The sequence below is a fragment of the Balaenoptera ricei genome, chromosome 1, assembly GCF_028023285.1.
Source record: "Balaenoptera ricei isolate mBalRic1 chromosome 1, mBalRic1.hap2, whole genome shotgun sequence".
In the NCBI taxonomy this organism is placed as follows: domain Eukaryota; kingdom Metazoa; phylum Chordata; class Mammalia; order Artiodactyla; family Balaenopteridae; genus Balaenoptera; species Balaenoptera ricei.
In genome coordinates this window covers 29,749,126-29,768,958 of record NC_082639.1, presented here as the reverse complement: position 1 = coordinate 29,768,958, position 19,833 = coordinate 29,749,126, and the positions used below count along the sequence as shown (strand labels likewise).

General features: G+C 52.7%; 1 protein-coding gene across 1 annotated transcript in view; it reads left to right on the top strand.

Moving 5' to 3' along the window:
• The window catches only part of GRIK3 (glutamate ionotropic receptor kainate type subunit 3), a 228,116-nt gene that overhangs the window by 171,263 nt on the left and 37,020 nt on the right, over positions 1-19,833 (top strand). Inside the window, exons 6-9 of the mRNA XM_059897061.1 lie at positions 2,316-2,489; positions 3,233-3,376; positions 8,498-8,605; positions 11,942-12,055. Of these exons, the coding sequence (XP_059753044.1) occupies positions 2,316-2,489; positions 3,233-3,376; positions 8,498-8,605; positions 11,942-12,055 (540 nt within the window). The remainder of the gene's footprint in view (positions 1-2,315; positions 2,490-3,232; positions 3,377-8,497; positions 8,606-11,941; positions 12,056-19,833) is intronic.

Genomic DNA, 19,833 nt, shown 5'->3' with positions numbered 1-19,833 from the left:
TACTTTAGAGGGGATTGTGAAGATCAGATGATACACTCCACGCGTGGGGCTGAGCACACAGCCCACCCTCCACTCCTCACTGAGACTGGGGCCGCAGAGACACCCTCTGGTCAATTCCATGGAGACCTCCTCCATCTACTCCCGCCCAGCCCCTCCCCCATCCCAAATCCCGGCTTTGAATCAGGGCCCTATTTGTTTGGGCAAAGCTGAGACTAGACTTTCTTGCTTGGGCTCAAATCTGCTCCCAGCCTCTCCCCTAATCCCTAAACCCTTAAAGAGGAAACCAACACAGTGTATTCCAGACGGCGGCCAGTTGGAGGTACAGGAGGAACAGGAGGATTTCAGCATGAATTAGGAACATCTCAGAGACCAGAGGAAGCCAGCACGGTGTGAAGGAGCTGCTCTGTGGGCTCCAGGTTTTATCCCTCATTATCTTTCCATGAGCCATCATTGATTTAACTGAAGCTGGGTCTGTGATGGGGCCAGATGTTAGTCCTGACGGCTGCAGCCATGGAGAGGCAAGTACACCGTCCCCGGCCACTCTGTCCCAGCATGGGAGGGAGTGACTGAGTTGAGGGACCCGGGAAAGAGGACGGGCAGGGGGGGGCCAGAATGGAAGGCAGCTGGATGAGAGGAGAGTGTGGAAAAGAACAGACAATGGATGAGGAGGAGCTCAGACCTTAAGACTCACTTTCCCCACTAGTGGGATGAGGCCCATCTAGATTGTCGACATAACACGTTTCAAAAAGTAACACGACTCTTATGCAAATATAGAATGAACACGTGTGAAAGATGTATTCAAGTCATGAACAAAGGAACCAGTAGGATGACAACGCTGGCTCAAAGAACATTTGAAGGATTGAGTATTTATAGGTATTTGGTGTAGAGGGAACATAAAATAAGATGGCTAAGTTAGACACAAAAATGGATTAATATCCTACAGGGCGATAAAAGCACCACCTTGGGGATTATCTTTTATATGGGCAAAAATCTACGTATTAGCTCAGAATTTGGACCTTTAACCAGTAGCCGAAAGTGAAGTCAAACCCGGGTGCATTCTCCCGGAGAATTACACAGTCCCAGGAGGTCCTGGTAAGCAATGCTTCTGTGTGACATTGAAAGGACGCGCTGCTATCCGTCTGCCTTATCTCCAAGTTTGGGTAGTTTTTCTTAACAGGACAGAGCTCTGCTCTGCGCCTCACACCAGCCCCCACCTTGTGCCAGCTCTTCTCAGCCTAGCACCTGGCTCCGCCCTCTGCAGCCAACCCCCCTCTTCCCCTTTGCCCCCTGCCCTCACCAGCTCACCGTGCCCCAGAGCTAAAGCTGGCAGGAGGGGCTGAAGCTGGGCTGCCCCCGTGCATTAAGGCCTGTCTTCCTGGCTTTTAGGCCATTGCACCAGACCGGACGTGACCTGGCCCACAGACAGACAGGCTGACTGCTCCTAGGAGGCACGGGGTGAGGGGGCCTGGCTGATGATGTGGGGCAAGGGTAGAGAAGAGGACCGCTATACTCCTTCAGTCTCAGGCAGAAGAGACTATTTTAATTTAATTCTTTTATCGAAGTGTAGTTGATTTACAGTGTTGTATAGGTATACAGCAAAGTGATTCAGTTATGCATATGTATCTATATATCTATTCTTTTTCAGATTCTTTTCCATTGTAGGTTATTACAAGATGTTGAATATAGTTCCCTGTGCTATACAGTAGGTCCTTGTTGTTTATCTGTTTTATATATAGTAGTGTGTATCTGTTAATCCCAAACTCCTAATTTATCCCTCTTTCACCTTTCCCTTTGGTAACCCTAAGTTTGTTTTCAGAAGAGACTGTTTTAAAATACCCTCTTTGGGGCGATAAAATCCTCCCTTCAGCCTCCCTCTGGGTGACTTGGAGATGCCCAGACCCAATGCCCTTTGTCTTCCCAAAGCGGACCTCCCCCGTCAGAGGATGACGGTCATGACCATTATCAAGCTCCTTTGCTATTCCGGGCTGGGCATTTGATGTCTACTGCTTCACTGGGGCCTCAAGAGGAGGCATGATCCCCATTCTGTAGAAGAAGAAACAGGCTGAGCAGTGTGTCTGAGGTCCAGCAGAGTAAGTGGGATCAGCCACCAGGCAGGCTGGCTGGACTCCTCCAGGGTCAAGTGGACTCCAAGTGCGGTGCTCCCACGGGTGCTCCATCCTCGCTGCTGAGCCTCACCTCCACAGGGCCCTGCAGGGAGCTGCGGCTGCTCTGGGGCCCCAGTAGGGAGTGTGGGAGGTGAGGCTGGAACTCACAGCCAGACCACACCTTTGTTTACTGAAACTCTCTCTGCCAAGGATCTTTATGCGTTAGACCTGGAGCCCTACCGCTACTCAGGGGTGAACCTGACGGGATTCCGGATCCTCAACGTGGACAACCCCCATGTCTCGGCCATCGTGGAGAAGTGGTCCATGGAGCGGCTGCAGGCGGCTCCCCGGGCAGAGTCCGGCCTGTTGGATGGAGTGATGATGGTACTGCAGCCGGGAGGGCCAGACCTGGGGGCTCCCCTCCCTCCCTCCTTCCCATCATTCCTTCCTCCGTCCCTCCATTCCTCCCTCCCTCCTTCCATTTCTTTTCCTTCCTTCCTCCCTTCTTCCTTCCTTCCTCCCTTCCTTCTATCCTTCCTTCCTTCTTTCCTTCCTTCCTTCCTCCCTTCCTCCCTCTCCTCCTCCCTTCCTTCTCTCCTTCTTCCCTATTTCTTTTTCCCTCCCACCACTTTCCTTCTTAAGACCTGCCCTGTATCTGCCAGACCTTAGGCCAGGGGCCAGGGACACAAAGGGATCAGACAGAGTCCCACCCCAACTGTGGGAGTGCAGGCACGGAGCCAGATGGTTACAGAGAGTAGGAATAAGGACTAGGGGGTGCTGGGCACGGGGGACTTTCAGCTGTGGCTGGCAGGAGGCTGGGGAGGCCGGAAAGCTGAAGGTGGGCGTAGGGGCAGGCAATAGCAGGGACAACGGCACGGGGTGGCGGGGCCTGGCAGAGAAGATCTGAGCTGCAGAGGGAGGGAGTCCGGTGTCTGCAGAGCTGCAGAGACAAGCTGAGCTTGGCTTCTCATTTGGAGCAGGGACACGGTCACCTCCAGGGTCTCAGGGCCTTGCCCTCACCAGAACCCCCTTGCCTCTGGTGGGGGAGGGGAAGGGAGACAGGGCAGGGTGGGCTGCAGACTCTCGGGCCCGAGCCACTCTCAGGCAACCCTGGGCCTCCCCTCCAGACTGACGCGGCCTTACTGTACGACGCCGTCCACATCGTGTCCGTGTGCTACCAGCGGGCACCCCAGATGACCGTGAACTCCCTGCAGTGCCATCGGCACAAGGCGTGGCGCTTTGGCGGCCGCTTCATGAACTTCATCAAGGAGGTGAGTGCCCCCCAACTCACCAGGACGGCACCAGGGCCATCTCCTGGGGGCCGCAGAGCAGTCAAGGGCCCAAGTTAGGGAGTCAGACAGCACTGACTTCCAATCCACGTGAACTTGGGCCAGTTGCCGCACATCTCTGAGCCTGTTGCCTCGGGTGAAAATGGGCTCAATAGGGACCAATCTAAGAGGATGACTGAGGGCCTGAGTCTTTGGCACATAGTACGTGTTCGGTGGGTGGTCGGCATTATCAGCAGGACAAAGCCTGGGCTTTAAAGTACAACAGATGAGGGTCTTTGCCTCCAGCTGTGTGACCTCAGGCGATCTAGGGAAACTTGCTGAGCCTTGGTTGCCTCATGGGGATGCTGTGAAGACGAAATGAGGCACCATGTGGACAGTGCTTAGTCCTGAGGGCGAGGGGGCTCAGTAAATAATAATCAGCCCCCCCACTAACTCTTCTTCTTGGACCCATCGGCCAACTTCCCAACCAGGGTCCCTACTGGGACCCGGCTCTCCTGACACCTTGGCAACCATGAAGAAGTCCCATCCATGGAGCTGATTCAAAGCAACCAGAGAGCAGAACCTGTCCTGCTGCTGAGAGGATGACCATGGAAATACACAGTGCCAAAGTTTAGTTTCAGACTCTCCATCACTGTTGTCCTTATGGATGGCAGAGTTTATCGTTAGCATTTTACAGATGGGGATGCTCAGGCCTGGGCTTGTACCTTGTCTCCATCATAACAAGCTGCGTGACTTTGGGTGAGATGATTAGCTCTTTGATCCTCAGTTTCCTCAACTGTAAAATGGGTATAGTAAGAGTTCCCGCCGCAAAGCATTGTTGAAAAAACAGTGTGAAAAACTATGTGCGAAGCATGTAGCCCAAGGCTAGGCAGAGTCAAGTCCCAGTAATGGTAGGTGAGGAAGGCTCAGGGGGACGAGATCTAGGCAGGGTTACTCTGGGTCAGAGGAAGTGACCTGTCCAGGGCAACAACAAGGGCAGTTAGGGGAAGCCCTCTAGGCGGGCTCCATATAGACCATCTCTTTGTAGCCATCACGATGGACCAGGAAGGAAGCAGGCTGCTTTGAGAGTTCATTCATTTATTCACTACCTATTTGTGCGGGTCTGCTGGGTGGCCGGCACTGAGCCATGCGCTAGGGATCCAACGGGGCTAAAACAGACGGGCCCCTGCACGGACAGAGCTCACCGCCTAGGGAGACGTCCATCAAGTCATCCCATTAATGAATGTAATCCCATATGCAAAGGAAGGCAACACAGTGAGGGTAAATAGCAAAGAAACCCACCACTCAGCAGACAGGGCAGCTTCTCCGGAGGTCCCAGTTCACCATGACAGCTTGGGACGAGGCCAGTGACACCTCCAGTGTTTGATAATGACACTAAAAGGCATACAGCTTTAGAGTCTGATGCACTGCCTTTGGGCTTTTCTCTGCCTCTTCCCAGCTGTGTGGCTTTAGATAAATTCCTGGACATTCCCGAGTGTCAGTTGCCTCACCTGGCAAACAGCAGCTAGTCGTCATCATGAGGGAGCAGTTATGTCCTTGGCACCAGTCCCCTCACCCTTAGAAGGGGCTCCAGTATCAGATGTTCTGGTAGAAGAGGACCATGAGGGTCCCTTCTCATCTTACCCCTCAGAACTGCAGAGGAAGTCCGATTGTCCGATGCCCTGAGCAAGGCCTGGCTGGCCTGGGCAATCATCAGCTTGTTCTCTGGGAACTCGAAAGCCTGATTTCCAGACCCCCGAGCCTCCTTCCTCGGCAGGCTCCAACCCAGTAGCTAGAGGCTGGCAAGGGTTTCTCAATGACGGAGGCCACAACCCTAGGACCCTTAGGAGCCAGACGTAAGTGTCTTTGAAGCTTAACCACTTTTTAGCTGTGTGGCCTTAGGCAAGCTACTGAACCTCTCTGTGCTGCAGGTCCTCCTGCACAATGGAGATAATACCAGGTTTGTTGTAGGTGTGAGTGAGTTGTGGTGTGTGAAGCACTTAGGACAGTGCCTGGCACAGAGCAAGTGCCAAGATGATTGGCTGCTCTTACTATTATTTCTATCATCACGACTGTCGTCACTCTGGCTTCTTGCTCCCTGGTGGGTTTCCAGCTAAAGAGGATCTCCAGGCCCCAGAGCTTCAGGGACGTCCTCCACCCATTCACCGTCGCCCCCCGCAGTGCTCGAGGCTCAGTCCTGAAGCCCTAAAGGGAGCAGATGAGTCACTGTCACACCACAGAAAGGGGAGCCTCCTCCACCCCCTCTCCGCACCGGGACCGACCGGCCCACACTGGCATACCTGGCCCTCCTGTTTCCTGGCCCCGGCCCAGTGAACAGCCCTCACCACTCACTCTTCTTTACAGAGTCCTTTCAGAAACAACCTCGTCTCCACTCCATTTTAGGGAAGTGGAGACCGAGGCCCAGAGCAGCTGCGGGGCTCCCTCATGGCCCTACAGCTGGCCACCCCCGGGACCCAGGTACCCTGCCTGAGCCCAGTACACCGTCTTCCCTCAGACCATTCCCAAGTTGCCTGTCTCCCCATCTGCCTGCGTGACAGTAAATCATTTTAAAGACTTGGCATTTCCGAGAGGAGCTGGAAAATACCAGGCCGGAGTTCAGAGCGTGTGAAGCATCTTTCATTTAGCAAGTCCTGCGTGGCAGCTGGAAGGGGCGGGAGGGCTGGGAAATGTCACGGGGAGGAGCTGCCAGCGGCTCCCTGCCCCGGCCCTGCCCCTGCCCGGCCGCCCACAGACAGGCCACGCACCTGCTGACATTTAATTCCTCTGTAGCTGACAGGGAGGAAGGCTTCCCTCCAGTGCAGGTTTGAAGGCAACTGCTGTGATTTCCCTGGGGGCTGAGAGGTAGCCCGAGGGGGGAGGGGTCCCAGGCAGAGGAGGGGGAAGGCAGAGGGGCTGGGGAGCCAGCCTCAAGGAAGCTGAGCCTCCCTGTGAAGTCATAAACAGCGGCCTTCACCGTCACCGATGCATTTTTTTAATTGAAGTAAAATAATGTATAACATTATGTAAGTTTCAGGTGTACAACATTATAGTTCCACATCTGTATACATTACAAAGCGATCACCGCTGAAGGTCTAGTTACCATCCATCGCCATACAGTTGACCCCTCCGCCCTGTATGCCCATCCCCCAACCCCCTTCCCCACTGGTAACCACCAATCTGCTCTCTGAGTCAGATGCATCTTTAAATCTCCATCCCCAACCCCAATCTCCAGCTCCCTGGGCTTCATAAACTCTCCCCACTCAACCTGGGCACGATGACCCCAGCTCTTCAGCTCCACTGAGCACAGTGGAAATCTGCCCGGCACCACCATTACTTGGGACCCACAGAGCTCAGTCCCTCTTCGAGCCTCAGTGGCCATGACTGTAAAATGGGGGCAATCATGACCCCTACCTGGCAGGACAGTGATGCGAAGTGGATGAGCTCATGCAGGGAAGCTAATCACGGATGAGCCTTCTGTGATAGGGTTTCTCCTGAGGCCTCGGGCCATGGCCCAGGTGACCATCCCTCCCCCTCCCGCCAAGGGCCAGCCCTAATCCAAGGAAGCCCTATGGAAGGAAGCGACTAAGGAAAAATAATAGCCGGGGTTGTGCATGCCAGGCACTGTGGTAAGCCCTTTATGCACCTTTGTTACCGCCCATGAAATAGGTCATTTTCCTCTTCCTGAAGCTCAGAGAGGTTGGATGCCTTGTGCAAAGCACTCACTCCATCCCCTTTTGATTTCCAGCCTCCCGGAACCCTCCTAGGCGTGCCCCTCCACCTGAGCTAATATAACACATGCCTGTCTACACCCTTATACAGTGCCGGACAGCTGCTCGAGTGCTCGGAGATTCCCGTGGGTTTTAATGTGGAATCTATAGATAGGCCTCCAGGGATCTGGGAACCCATGAACTTGTGTGTCATATTGTGAGTGCAAGGGGAACCTTCAGCCACGGAGAGGCTCCGGAGCCTTCTTCAGAATCTGCAAGGGTCATGACCCCAGTGGGGTGAGGAACCCACTGGGCCCACATGCCTAGGCTGCTGTGGAGGCTTCATGAGGCGAGCAGTGTGAAGCACCTTGTATCACTAACGCTCTGGGCCTGCAGGCAAGGTGTTATCTAGAAGGGGCAAGCTTTTTCTATAAAAAGGGTCGGGTAGTAAATATTTTGGACTTTGCAGACCAGTCTCTACTGCAACTATTCAGCTGCAAAGTTGCAGCTCAAAAGCCGTCAAAGACAATAGGTAAACCCATGGGCGTGACTGTGATCTCATAAACTGTTTACAAAAACAGGCAATGGGCCCATTTGGGCTGCGAGCCATAGTTTGCCAACCCCTGCTTTAGAAGATGGAGCCCTTCTTAGTTTGGGTCCTGTACCTTCTCTGAACCTCTGCCTGCCTCTCTCTGTGTTAATGATGCTAAAGGCAAGAAAAAGTAGCAAAAGCTACCATTTATTCAGGTCTCGGGTTGTACCAGGCACTGTTCTCCATTTTCAAGGGACTTAACTCATTTCGCCCTCATGGCATTTTGGTAAGATGGGTAATATTATTAGTTCCATTTTACAGATGAGGAAACTGAGGCAGCGAGGTGAAATGAAATCCCAGGTCCAACTGGGGTTGGACCCTGTATTCTGACCACAGTTCTTAACCAGGACATGGGTGGAGCAGGGGCAGGGGTGGGAGACCTTCTCTGTCACCCCCGGCTCTCTGGGGACTACTCCAAGTGTCTGGTCCTACAGCCAGAGCTGGCTTGGCCCCTTGGCTTTCTGCCCCTCAGCAGGTCTCACCTGCCACAGCCTGCCTGCCTGCCTCCTTGCCCATCTCTGGGGACCCAACATGGACTCCCCCTTCTCGTGGCTTCAAGGTGGGGGCTCATCTGAGCGCATCTATGATCGATGTTGTACATGAGAAGGTGCAAGTGTAAAGCTGGCTGAAGAGCATAATAGAATTTATGGAAATCGCTGGCTCGTACCACAGCCCTAGCAATGATGGAGGTGATTATTAATTAATCATGGTCTTGGGGGAACAGTATCAGTGCAAAGAGTAATTAAAATGAAGCATTGTACAGTTGTACCGAATGATGATTTATGAGCCCGAGGAATTGCTGCTCTGCCCTCTCCCCTCCGGCAGGCTCAATGGGAAGGATTAACGGGAAGGATTGTTTTCAACAAAACCAGTGGCTTACGGACGGATTTCGATCTGGACATCATCAGCCTGAAGGAAGATGGCCTAGAGAAGGTGTGTGGGCTCAGGAGTGGGAGGGCAGGCCAACAAGCAGAGGCTCTTTAAATCCCCTACGATAGACCCCAGGCAGAGACCCAGAGCGAGGGGGCAAGACCCAGTCCATCTGCCCCCTTGGGACTCAACATGACCCAGTGTGGCCGGTGCCTTGGCCCATCAGAGAACATGAAGGCCTTCTCAGACTGGAGGGGTGCAGAACCCAGTGGCCTGTCCATGGCAGATACCCAAACCATCACCCTGTGAGCAAGGGCCATCAGAGATGCTTACCCTGGAAAGGAGATGAGAGGCTCAAGGGGCAGACAGACTAAGTCCCTGCAGGGCTGTCATGGGGCAGAGGGACAGACGTGTCCTTAGGTAAGAGAAACTTTCTAATGACCAGGGGATGCCTGCATGGGGAGTAATGAGCTCACTGTCACTGGAGGCATTTAAGCAAAGATGGAACAAAGCGATTGCTTGTCTGGGAGACTGGAGGTGATTCTTACCCTTGGAGAGAGGTTGAAGCATATGCATTCTGAACTCCCCACTGTATGCTTCTAAGGCCTCTGCGATTCCGGGGAATTTCAACGCGGAAAGCAAGCCCACGGGGCTGGGCCTCCCATCTGGCTACCATAGAAATGTTTGTAATGGGGCCGATTCTGATCCCTGGGAACCTTCAGCATATTCTGACAAAGTCAGGTTGCTGGCCTGAGAAGGGAATTTCACATTAGCCCCTGATTCTCAGCATCCCCTGGGACCTCGGAGCTAGGGGGTCAGCCACACCCTCTCGCACAGCAGGCTGGTCTCTGGGAGCCACCAGGGCACCTCTCCAACCCTGGGAGAGGGGGGTGTCTAAAATGCAAAGAAGCCAGAAGTGAAGTGGCCACCCCTGATGCCTGTGATCCTTCAGGAACCCTTGATTCCTCTCCTCTCCTCCTCTGCCCTCTCTGGTCCGGGCCTCTTCCTTGGATTATTTTAACACCCCAACCTGGCTTCCCGCCTCCACTCCCGGGCCCTCCAGCCATCCTGAGTGTACACACAGATGAAGCTCTATCCTGCCCTGGGACTGAGCATGGCGCCCCAGTGCCAAGGCATTCAGTATCAGTCCCTCACCGGGCCTTGAAGGCTCTCCAGGAAATGCCCCGGTTGCCTCTCCAGGCCTAGTCTCCACTGCCCCACCCACAAACATTCCCCACGGCCCAGTCATCCCCACTCCCTCCTGCACCTCCAGGCCTTTGCCCTTGCGAGCTCCCCAGTTGCAGGAGTAGCCTGTTTCCTTGGCTCATCCCCACAGGCATGGACCTGGCTCTGCCTGTGTTGCACTTTGTGGCCGAGGTGACTTCATTCAATCCTGAGTTTCCCACGGACACATGGGGCCACTGTGCTGGGGCCGGGTGGCCAGGGCAACCACTCTTCTGCAACTCTTTCAGCCACATGCAGCATCAGTCCCCTAAGGACAGGCGCTGTGCCCTCTGCTGCTAAGATGATCGCGGCCCGTTGGTCCAACCCTATTCAAACTATAGCTTATCGAGCACTCTGCCAGCTCCTATTTAAACTCCTGCAGTGCCAGGGAGCTCCCTTCCTCCTCTGGCAGGACTACTGCAATAGTTGTCACTCAAGTCGCTGTCTCAGTCTTGCTCTCTCCGCTCGCCATCTCTGGGGATAGCCTAAAATTCGAAGGATGGCAATTAGATGGCAGGTGTGCCACCACCTCCCACTCCTGCGCCTGTGGCAGGCATCAGTAATTGCCCATCAGAGCACTCTTGCCATCCGAGCCTACCTGCAGCTCCCACCAGCCCTCCGGCAACCACATAAGTCAACCACAGCTAGTACTCGAGAAAAACTCTTTACTATACCTAGACACAGGTGACCAGATTGAGGGCAGAGAGCCTCTGAGGACTGGGTCCTCCTCAGTCTTAACTCTTCTCGCAACCCCACGGCACCTGCCGTCCAGCAGGTCCTGCAGTTGGAGCTCAGTAGATCCTTGCTGGGCTGAGGGCTCCCGCTGGTCACTTGGCCGCCAGCCAGCTGTCTGTTGAGCGCCTCCTGCACCCAGGCCCGCCGCTAGGATCCCTCGTGCTGGGCTGGGCTCTGAGCTCAGCCCCCTTGAGAGAAGAGCCTCTTTGACGCTGTCTGCTTGTCTGCTCTCCTCTTGGCTCTGGGGGCGGGGTCTGCATAGACAGAGATGCTGCCCGGAGAGGGTACAGAGCCCCCAGACACAGCTGCTCTGCCTCTCATCACTTCTCTCTCATCACTTCTGTTTGCTAAGCCGGGTCATAACTGATCCAGCCAGCTCCAGCCGGTGGCTTTGGAGGGATTAAGGCAGAATTACGCAAGCATAATTACACGTCTCTCTGCTATCTGCTTTGCATAGCTCTCTTAATGGGATGTTTGCATTCGGCCTCCCTGTTTAATTGATTAAGTTTCCTGAGTACCCCACCCCAACTGGGACAAGGACAGAATGGGCAGGCCAGAACCTTCCTTGAGAGAGAGGAACTGCGATGGACGCAGAGCTGGGCAGAGTTGGGTCCCAAAGGATCTTCAAGAGGCCCAGGGCTTTAGAACGATTTGTAAACTTGATCTTCCCTTGCTTCCCTCCAGCCCCAGGCCTCGTATCCACAAGGGCACCATGGGGACAGAGATTATGCCACCTCGGCCAGAGTGTCTGCCACCTTTAGTTACGTGTAAAACCACAAAGCAAACTGCCTTCTAACCGAGTGGCATCCAGTGCCCCCAGTGAGGGTTTTCCACTCTATTCTGCCCCAAAATAGCTGCAAAGACCAGCGTCCTGCTACGCCTGCCTTCCTGCACGTGACACATCTCGTTGTCCTTCCACAGATGCCTAGGAAACATCTCCCTCACTCCAGGCCCTGTCCTGGGCTTTGGAGGGCATCTGGCCCCAGAGCTGTCACACGCTGAGACCCAGTGAGCAGCTGGGTGCCCAGGTCTTCCCCAGGAGGCGGGAGGCCCCCCACGCTCAGGGTGACCCTGTCCCAGGGCAGGACCTGGCCCTAACCCTAGCTGACTTCCTCATGGCGTCTTCTCCACCCCAGGCTGGCTTCCGCTGTGCTCCCTGGACCGTCTTTATGTTCATTTTCTCCCTCTGCATTTTCCCTTCCAGCTGTGACGGGTTTGCTAGCAAATGGGGAGGTGGCAGAATTCAGGAGACTGAACACCTTGGGGGCTTCCTCTGGGAAGGAGGGAGGCAGCAGGGTTGCCAGAAATGTTGGCTCGAAACACATTAGCGGTGACGATACTCATGAAGGATGGGAAGGAGACGAGGAGCTTGCTGGCGTGGAGAAAGGATGGAGAGACCACAGACTCAGCCTCCTGTTCTCCATCTGTCTGTCCATCCAGGTTGGGGTGTGGAGTCCTGCCGAGGGGCTCAACATCACAGAGGTTGCCAAAGGCCGAGGCCCTAATGTCACCGACTCTCTGACAAACAGGTCCCTCATCGTCACCACTGTGCTGGTAAGAGCTGCAGCCCTGCAGGAGGGGCTGTGAGCTGGGGGCGGGCTGGCCGTCAGGGCTGGAAAGACCCTTCCATCACCCCACCCAGCATAGGCCAGGCATCTCTTATGAGGCTGCTGGGAGGCTGGAAGATGGGGGAGGAAGGTGGAAACATTGAGGGTCCCTCAGAAAGCCCCCAGAGAGCAGTTGGGAGACAGCAACGCTGCTCGTGGCCACAGGCCAGAGACCCCAGGAGGTGACTGTGAGCGGCCTCTTCCCAAAGGCAGAGCAGGCCAGCCCTCCTGCCTGTCTGGGACCTGCGTGGCCAGCCCTGCTGCAGAGGCCTGTGTGTTTGCATCTCACTCCCACCCAGTCCCCGAGCCCCTGATGCCTGATAGGAGCTGTGATGGGTAGAAGGAAGGAGGGGTAACCTGCCTTCTGCACCAGGACTTGGGGTCCGCCTCTTCCACCCCAGTTCCCAGGGAAAAGGCCCTTCCCACTGGTCCCCCCAGCCTGGAGGGTGCTGGGAGCCCACGCACGTGCCACCGCCCACAGTGTCCTGTCCTCAGTGCTCTTGGCCACGGCGATGACCATTCTCCCTGCCACCCTCCCTCCACTGCCCAGGACTGAATAGTGCTTCCTTCTTTTGACCATTTCAACCCAAGGAATGGCTTTTGGGGTCTCCCAGGCTCTGTGAGTCTTGAAACTCAGGGTTATCAAAAGGACACCCAGGCTGCTGGCCTCCTTTGGCCAGCGCTGTGCCCACTCCACGTGCACCAGCCCCGCCTGGAAGGCCCCAGGGTGTCCGGAGGCTCAGGACTCACCCTCTCAGAGATGTAGCACTGCTCTTGGGGCCCAAGCTGGGCCATGTAGTGGGGACGCAGCCCGGTCACAGCCCGGTGGATTCTGACCAAAGGCCCTTCGAGGACAATTTTGACCCTGGTCAGCTTCTCCTTATAATGAAGCAAATATGATTGTCAGGACCATGTGCTGAGGTCACTCTATACCAAAAAAGGGAGCTCAACCTGGTTTGGCCAGGCCCTGCTGGACTGTCCTATGCCCTCCCTCTAGTGCCAGGTATATGCTCAGTGGCTGGGTGGCGGACACCATGGAGGAAGAAGGGATGTAATAGCTAAACCCCACCCTCCCAAGAATCCAGTGGTCAGCAGACTCCAGGGGCACCATCAGCTTCCAGGGAGCAACTGTAGCCTATGGCTGTCATCCCCAGTCTCCAAGCTTATGACTATTAAGAAGATCCACATTAAAGCTGATGGAGACCTAGCAATTCTGAACATGCTGCTGACAGAGCCAGAAGGAGATGGCTGGGGAGACACCTCCCCACACCCACCTTTCGGGAGTGAGACCCTCACTGGCATCTTCCCCAAAACCATACATCCTGCCTGCCTGATTGACATTCTGTTAACTAAACAAATATAAATGTCAAGCTATAAAACCAGTAGGTCAAAAGATCTCATCAGGAACAGGGGAAAAAATTGTAAAAACAAAACATGTAAAGATGAAAAATAAAATAAGCAATAAGGATATAGTATAGGACATGGGGGATATAGCCAATATTTTATAATAACTATAAATGGAGTATAACCTTTAAAAATTGTGAATCACTGTATTGTACACCTATAACATATAATAAAAAATAAATGAAAAAGAATAAAGCAAAAAATAAAGATTAAAAATAAAAAGACATGAAAAGAGCAAAGGGATTAGAATGAAGTGTGATGAGCAATGAAAGGAATATTAATGTGGATAAAAATAGAAAAGATAAAAGGAAAGTTGAAAGAGAACAAAATAAAGGTTAAAAGGAGAATAATAAAGAGAAAAATGAAAATAAGGAATGAGATTAAAAGGAAAGCTACCAAGAGAGACAAAAAAATAAAATAAATAATTAACAGCTCTGGCTAGAGAAGGTGAAAAATGTAAAACCAAAATGTCAGAAAGCAAAAGGATAAAAGTGTGACAAAGCTAAAATATAAAAGGGTAAAAATAAAATAATAAAACGGTGGTAAAAGATTAAAAGCAGAGCTGCATAAAATGCGAGATATAAATAAAACACTTTTCAGAAGACAAGATTAAGAAAAGGTAAAACGGATGTGCTCAGAGAGATTAGGAGAGATGATTAAATGAGCTGAATTGATTCAGCCACAAAACAATACTCTAACGGTAAGAGGGGAGCTAAAGATAATATACCAAAAGGATGCAAAATACACACACCTTCAGTGACCACAGGGTTAAATTTTATTAAAGTGACAGCAGCCTGGTTTCAAGGGCATAAGACCCTTCTGCAAAGCCGCAGGGGATTTATCTACACCTGCAGAGGTAGAATCCCGCAGATATCCTGTGCTCTTCTCACAGTTTCTTGGGCAATACTGGAAACTTCTTGCAAAGGTCCCGACCTGCTGCACTCAGTTGCTCACTGAGGGTCCCGCCCACATCGTCCATCTGGCTCTCAGCACCCCAAGGAAGGAGAGAAGCCCCCTTGGCTGGCATCCTGGATGCAGCTCCATCGGTCCCCCTGCCCTTCATCCGGGCAAACATGAGCCCAGCAGCTCTTGGCGACACATGCAAGTGTGACCAGGACACAGGGGCCAGACTGTGATGGTTAAGAGACTCAAACCTTTGGGTCTGAGTCCTGGCTTTACTGTTCACTAGCTGTACGACCCTGGAAAACTGCTTAGTCATTTGGTGTCCCTGTTCCCCATCTGCGAAAGAGAGGTGATAATAATTGTCCTTACTTCATGGAGTTGGGAGGATGAATGATTAATAAAAATAAATGGCACAGAGTGTGTGCTATCTAAGTAATGGCTGCTGTTGTTATTATTGATTATAAATCCAGTCCCCAGTAAGCTCGGGTTTTAAATAAGCAGAATGAGAGTGCTAGAGAAAACCTCTGCTTCCATCCACAACCAGGGGGGCCCTGAACTTCGCTGAAGACTGACCCCTAACCATGGTCACAGAGCTTATCTCTGTCAGGGTGCATTATAAACGCTGAGCTTGGATTTGAATGTCTTTAAGGCCTGGTGGGCGTTCCCTGGCTCACCACAGACCCCACCATTCCATACTGCTTACTCTTGGCTGCTTCTTATACAGGTGCTTCCTGACTGGTCCCTGCAAGCACTAGGGTTTGTGACCTCCTGAGCCCCTCATAGCTCTAATCTCCTGCTGATACATAAATCTCCACGTCCCAACCACCACCTCAAGGTCTGAGCCCTTGGTCCTGACATTGTGATAATCCCCTACCTCTGGACTCCTTTGCCTTGACCTCTGACATGGCTGCTGACCCACTTGAAGCAGATGTCCCAACATCCTAACCCCATTATGCAGTGTCAGATACTCGCATGGTCTGGGAGTGACCCATGATCCAGCTTTCTCCAGCCCCACTGTCCAGAGATCATGGAAGGTCGGGTCTACTTCTTCCCTGAGAGAAGCCCAGTCTTTTCCGGAGGCAGAGCGGGGACAGAGGATGTGACACACTGCCTTTACACTGGTCTCCAAGAAACTCTGTGTCCAGCTGAAAATGTCCTCGGAGTCTCCTGAAAGTCTCAGCATGGTCTGCATGTCCCAGAGCCCTGGGCGGGGTTGATCGGGGTACAGTGCTCTCAGCTTGGGCTTTTGGGGACAGCAGCACCAGTTGTGGGGAGTGTCCAGCCCGGCCCAGCCCAGACGCTCTGGCTGAAAACCCAACCCCAAGCTTGGCAGCCTGAAAGCAGAGCCAGCACCTCCCACGGAGAGCACTGGCCCCTGCCTCTCTGGAAGTGTGTTGTCAGGGCAACAGTGCTTTGAGTGACAGGCAGGTACCAAGCCTGGGTGCAAGAACATCCACCAGCTTTGTTTTTGTTTTTGGTTTTTTAATTATTTAATTATTTATTTTTTTATGGCTGTGTTGGGTCTTCGTTTCTGTGCGAGGGCCTTCTCTAGTTGCGGCAAGTGGGGGCCACTCTTCATCGCGGTGCGCGGGCCTCTCACTATCGTGGCCTCTCTTGTTGCGGAGCACAAGCTCCAGACGCGCAGGCTCAGTAATTGTGGCTCACGGGCCTAGTTGCTCCGCGGCATGTGGGATCCTCCCAGACCAGGGCTCGAACCCGTGTCCCCTGCACTGGCAGGCAGACTCTCAACCACTGCGCCACCAGGGAAGCCCAACCAGCTTTGCCCTGGAGAACAGGGCTGGACCTGAGACCCTGATGAGGGAGTATCTCCTCCTCTTCTGGTCCCTGGAATCTCGATGTGGTAGAGAACACAGGGAGATATGGGGGCTGCCCCCAAAGCCCCCTCTCTCCTCCTCCATCCTGAATCCCGGGGTTAGGTGCTAAGGTCGCATTACCCTGGACAGACAGATGGACAGAGCCCGGACCTCGCCCTCTCTGACCCCTCAGAGGCTGAAACAGCAGCAGCAGCAAGAGGCTGGAAGCCTGCCCTCCCCACCCTCTCCCCGCCAGGCCCCAGCTTCTGCTCTTCCATGAGCTCATGAAAAATTCATCTGCCCAAAGCTCTGCTCACACACCAAGAAAACACACTCAACTCACTCCTGGGGGGCCCTGCTTTGGAAGGTTCAGGGTTCTTGGGTCTGCTGAAGTGAGCAGCGGTGTCGGCACGCGTGTGGGTACCTATGCAGGTATGGGATTGGCTACACACAGGTGTCTGGACATGCACCGTTGGGTGTGTTTGTGCCATGTGCGCATTGTAACCCATTTAGGCGCAACTGCCAGGCAAGCCGGACCTGCACACCTGGCACAGGAGAGGGGAAGCTGGGGAGACCAGGATGTGGGCTGGGAGACCCATCCCAGACTAGGAGCCACTCTAGGCTCCACCTGCTGGGAGGACCGGACTCCTAATGCTCTGTCCTGGTTCTAACTGGCAGAAGCCGAGGCCTGGGGGCCAGGGTCCTTGGCTTCTGTGTCTGAGCAGGTCAGAACATCCAAGAATGCGGTGTATTGGTGCCAGTGGCATTGTGTGCATACACAGCGCATGCGTGTGCAGGTGTGTGTTGAGATGGCCTAAGCCAGAAGGGGCTTGGGAACAGAGCTCTTAGGTAGCTAATCCTTGGCTTTCCCCCCCCCCCCCAAGACACCCTCTTCCAATTCCACAGGTCCTGTCACTCGGCTCTCATGCTGGTGAAACTAGACTAAGACACAAGACTAAGAGCCCTAGCAATGAAAAGTAGGAAAAGGTTATTTTTCTGGACCCTTGTTTCCTGCGACTTGTTGCAGAGAAATATTACCCCCATTCCTATGGCTGTTCTCCCAGAGCAATAGGAGAGCGCGAAGTTATGAAATTGAGGGCACCTTCACTGAGCAATCGATTAGCAGCCGAGAGAGCTTGTGAATTGGCTGTCTGGACATTTCCAGTAATAAATTGTGAAATAGTCCATGAATAAGTAGTTGGCGGAGTTCAGAATTACCCCCTAGGAAATGTTGCAGGTCTAGAGACACATTACTAAGGCGAGCACCATTTTAATGCTCTGGGCTTTGGCTGTTAAATATGTATGCCATCCGCAAAGCACTTCCTGAAATTAATGGCATTTTACAGCTGCTCCAAAGGCAGCATATTTATATGAAGATGTATAGATTCTGGGGCTGGGGTGGCTTCACAAATGAAGTGCTAATTTTAGAGGATAGGGCCTGGGAGGGTCTTGGAGAGAGGGTCAGGAAGTGAGCTATCTCAGGGACCTTTCCTGAAATAGCTTTCCGCTGCTAGCTATGATTTTTAACCTTTGGTGACATTGGGCATGGTCTCTAGGCTAGAGAGGTCACTGCAATAACAGACCACCCCGTGCACAGAAAGATGATAATGATATTAATAATATAATAATAATAATATTACAGTTTACATTTGCCAGGCACTAAGTGCTTTTCACAGATTGACCCACATATCCTAAAAACAATCCTATAAGGTAGATTTTATTATTATCTTCATTTTACAGAAGGAGGTCGATTTTGCATAGGAATCTATATGTGGTTGGTGATTCCCCTGGCAAAGAAGGTACCTTCTCTCTCTTTTTTTTTTTTTTAAAAAAAAGTACTCAAACTGTGATTTTTCTTTTAATTTATTTTAATTTATTTATTTTTGGCTGTGTTGGGTCTTCATTTCTGTGCGAGGGCTTTCTCTAGTTGCGGCAAGTGGGGGCCACTCTTCATCGCAGTGCGCGGGCCTCTCACTATTGTGGCCTCTTTTCTTGTGGAGCACAGGCTCCAGACGCACAGGCTCAGTAGTTGTGGTTCACGGGCCTAGTTGCTCCGCGGCATGTGGGATCTTCCCAGACCAGGGCTCGAATCCGTGTCCCCTGCGTTAGCAGGCAGATTCTCAACCACTGTGCCACAAGGGAAGCCCGTACCTTCTCTTTAATTCTTTCCTTGAGCTAACATCAGGGCTACCAGGTGCCGTGGTACAGCTCGTTCACTGCACAAGAGCATCTGACCTAACAGTTAAGATGGGATTGAAACCTCACCCAGACCCTCTCACCAGGCCCTTTGCCATGGTTCAGGGCAGCACCATCCCAGAGATTAATTTGCACAAAGGCAGGGTCCACAATAGCCTAAGTTCCCTTCCCTCCATGTAGTCTCCGCCCCTTCCCTGGCACCTCCTCAACTCTTTTCTCCAAACTTGTGAGCTTCTTGGTTGGAGTCGGGGATGGGAGGCACTGAGATTTAGCATGGAGTCTAGCCAAAGGACCCAGCTTTTCACCCAATTAGACTGAGAGGTGGTTTTCTCAGAACCCCTTGGGGATTCAGACACTCCCTTGCCCTTTCTCTGCAGCATCCCAAAGGACTGTTGAAAACCTGGAATGAATCAGTCATGGGATGGGATTTTGAGAGGTAGCGTTGCCAGGGAACCAGGGCCAGAGAATCTAGCCCACCCTCCACAGCAGGAGCCTGGCAAGAGGCTGCCGGTGGGTTTCTGTGCCTAAGGACCCCTGGTGAGGGCCCTTCACTGCTCAGGGGCCCACAGTGTCAAAGGAATGGCCGCAGCACTTGAGAGAATGATGATGCGCCTCCAGATGAGGTGTGAGCTCTCCTTACGGGCATGTGGACACGAGCTTCCCCCCACAGGCGGATTCTGCCAGCTCATGGTTGTCACCCATCAGCTGAAGGCTTGAGGCATCCCTTCACGAGGGGGTGCCGAGGTGGCTTGGGGGAAGGTTAAGGTCCAGAAAGAGGCCAAGGAGCTACAGGCAGGAAGGACTGGACCTGAACTCCATCAGACTGTAACTCAACTTTCGTGTGACCTTGGGCAACTCACTGACCTTCTCTGAGCCTCAGTTCTCTCATCTATCAAATGGGTATAATGTCACCTTTTTTTTTTTAACATCTTTATTGGAGTATAATTGCTTTACAATGATGTGTTAGTTTCTGCTTTATAACATAGTGAATCAGCTATACATTTACATATATCCCCATGTCTCCCTCCCACCCTCCCTATCCCACCCCTTTAGGTGGTCACAAAGCACCGAGCTGATCTCCCTGTGCTATACGGCTGCTTCCCACTAGCTATCTGTTTCACATTTGGTAGTGTATATATGTCCATGCCACTCTCTCACTTCGTCCCAGCTTACCCTTCCCCCTCCCCGTGTCCTCAAGTCCATTCTCTACGTCTGCATCTTTATTCCTGTCCTGCCCCTAGGTTCTTCATAACCATAACTTTTGTTTTTTTTTTAGATTCCATATATATGTGTTAGCATACAGTAATGTCACCTATCTTGAAAGCTTATGAGCCTTTTTCACTCTGTGAAAAAGAGTTTAAATCAATGCCTGGTGCACAGTAGGAACTCAGTAAATGATGAGTTTGCT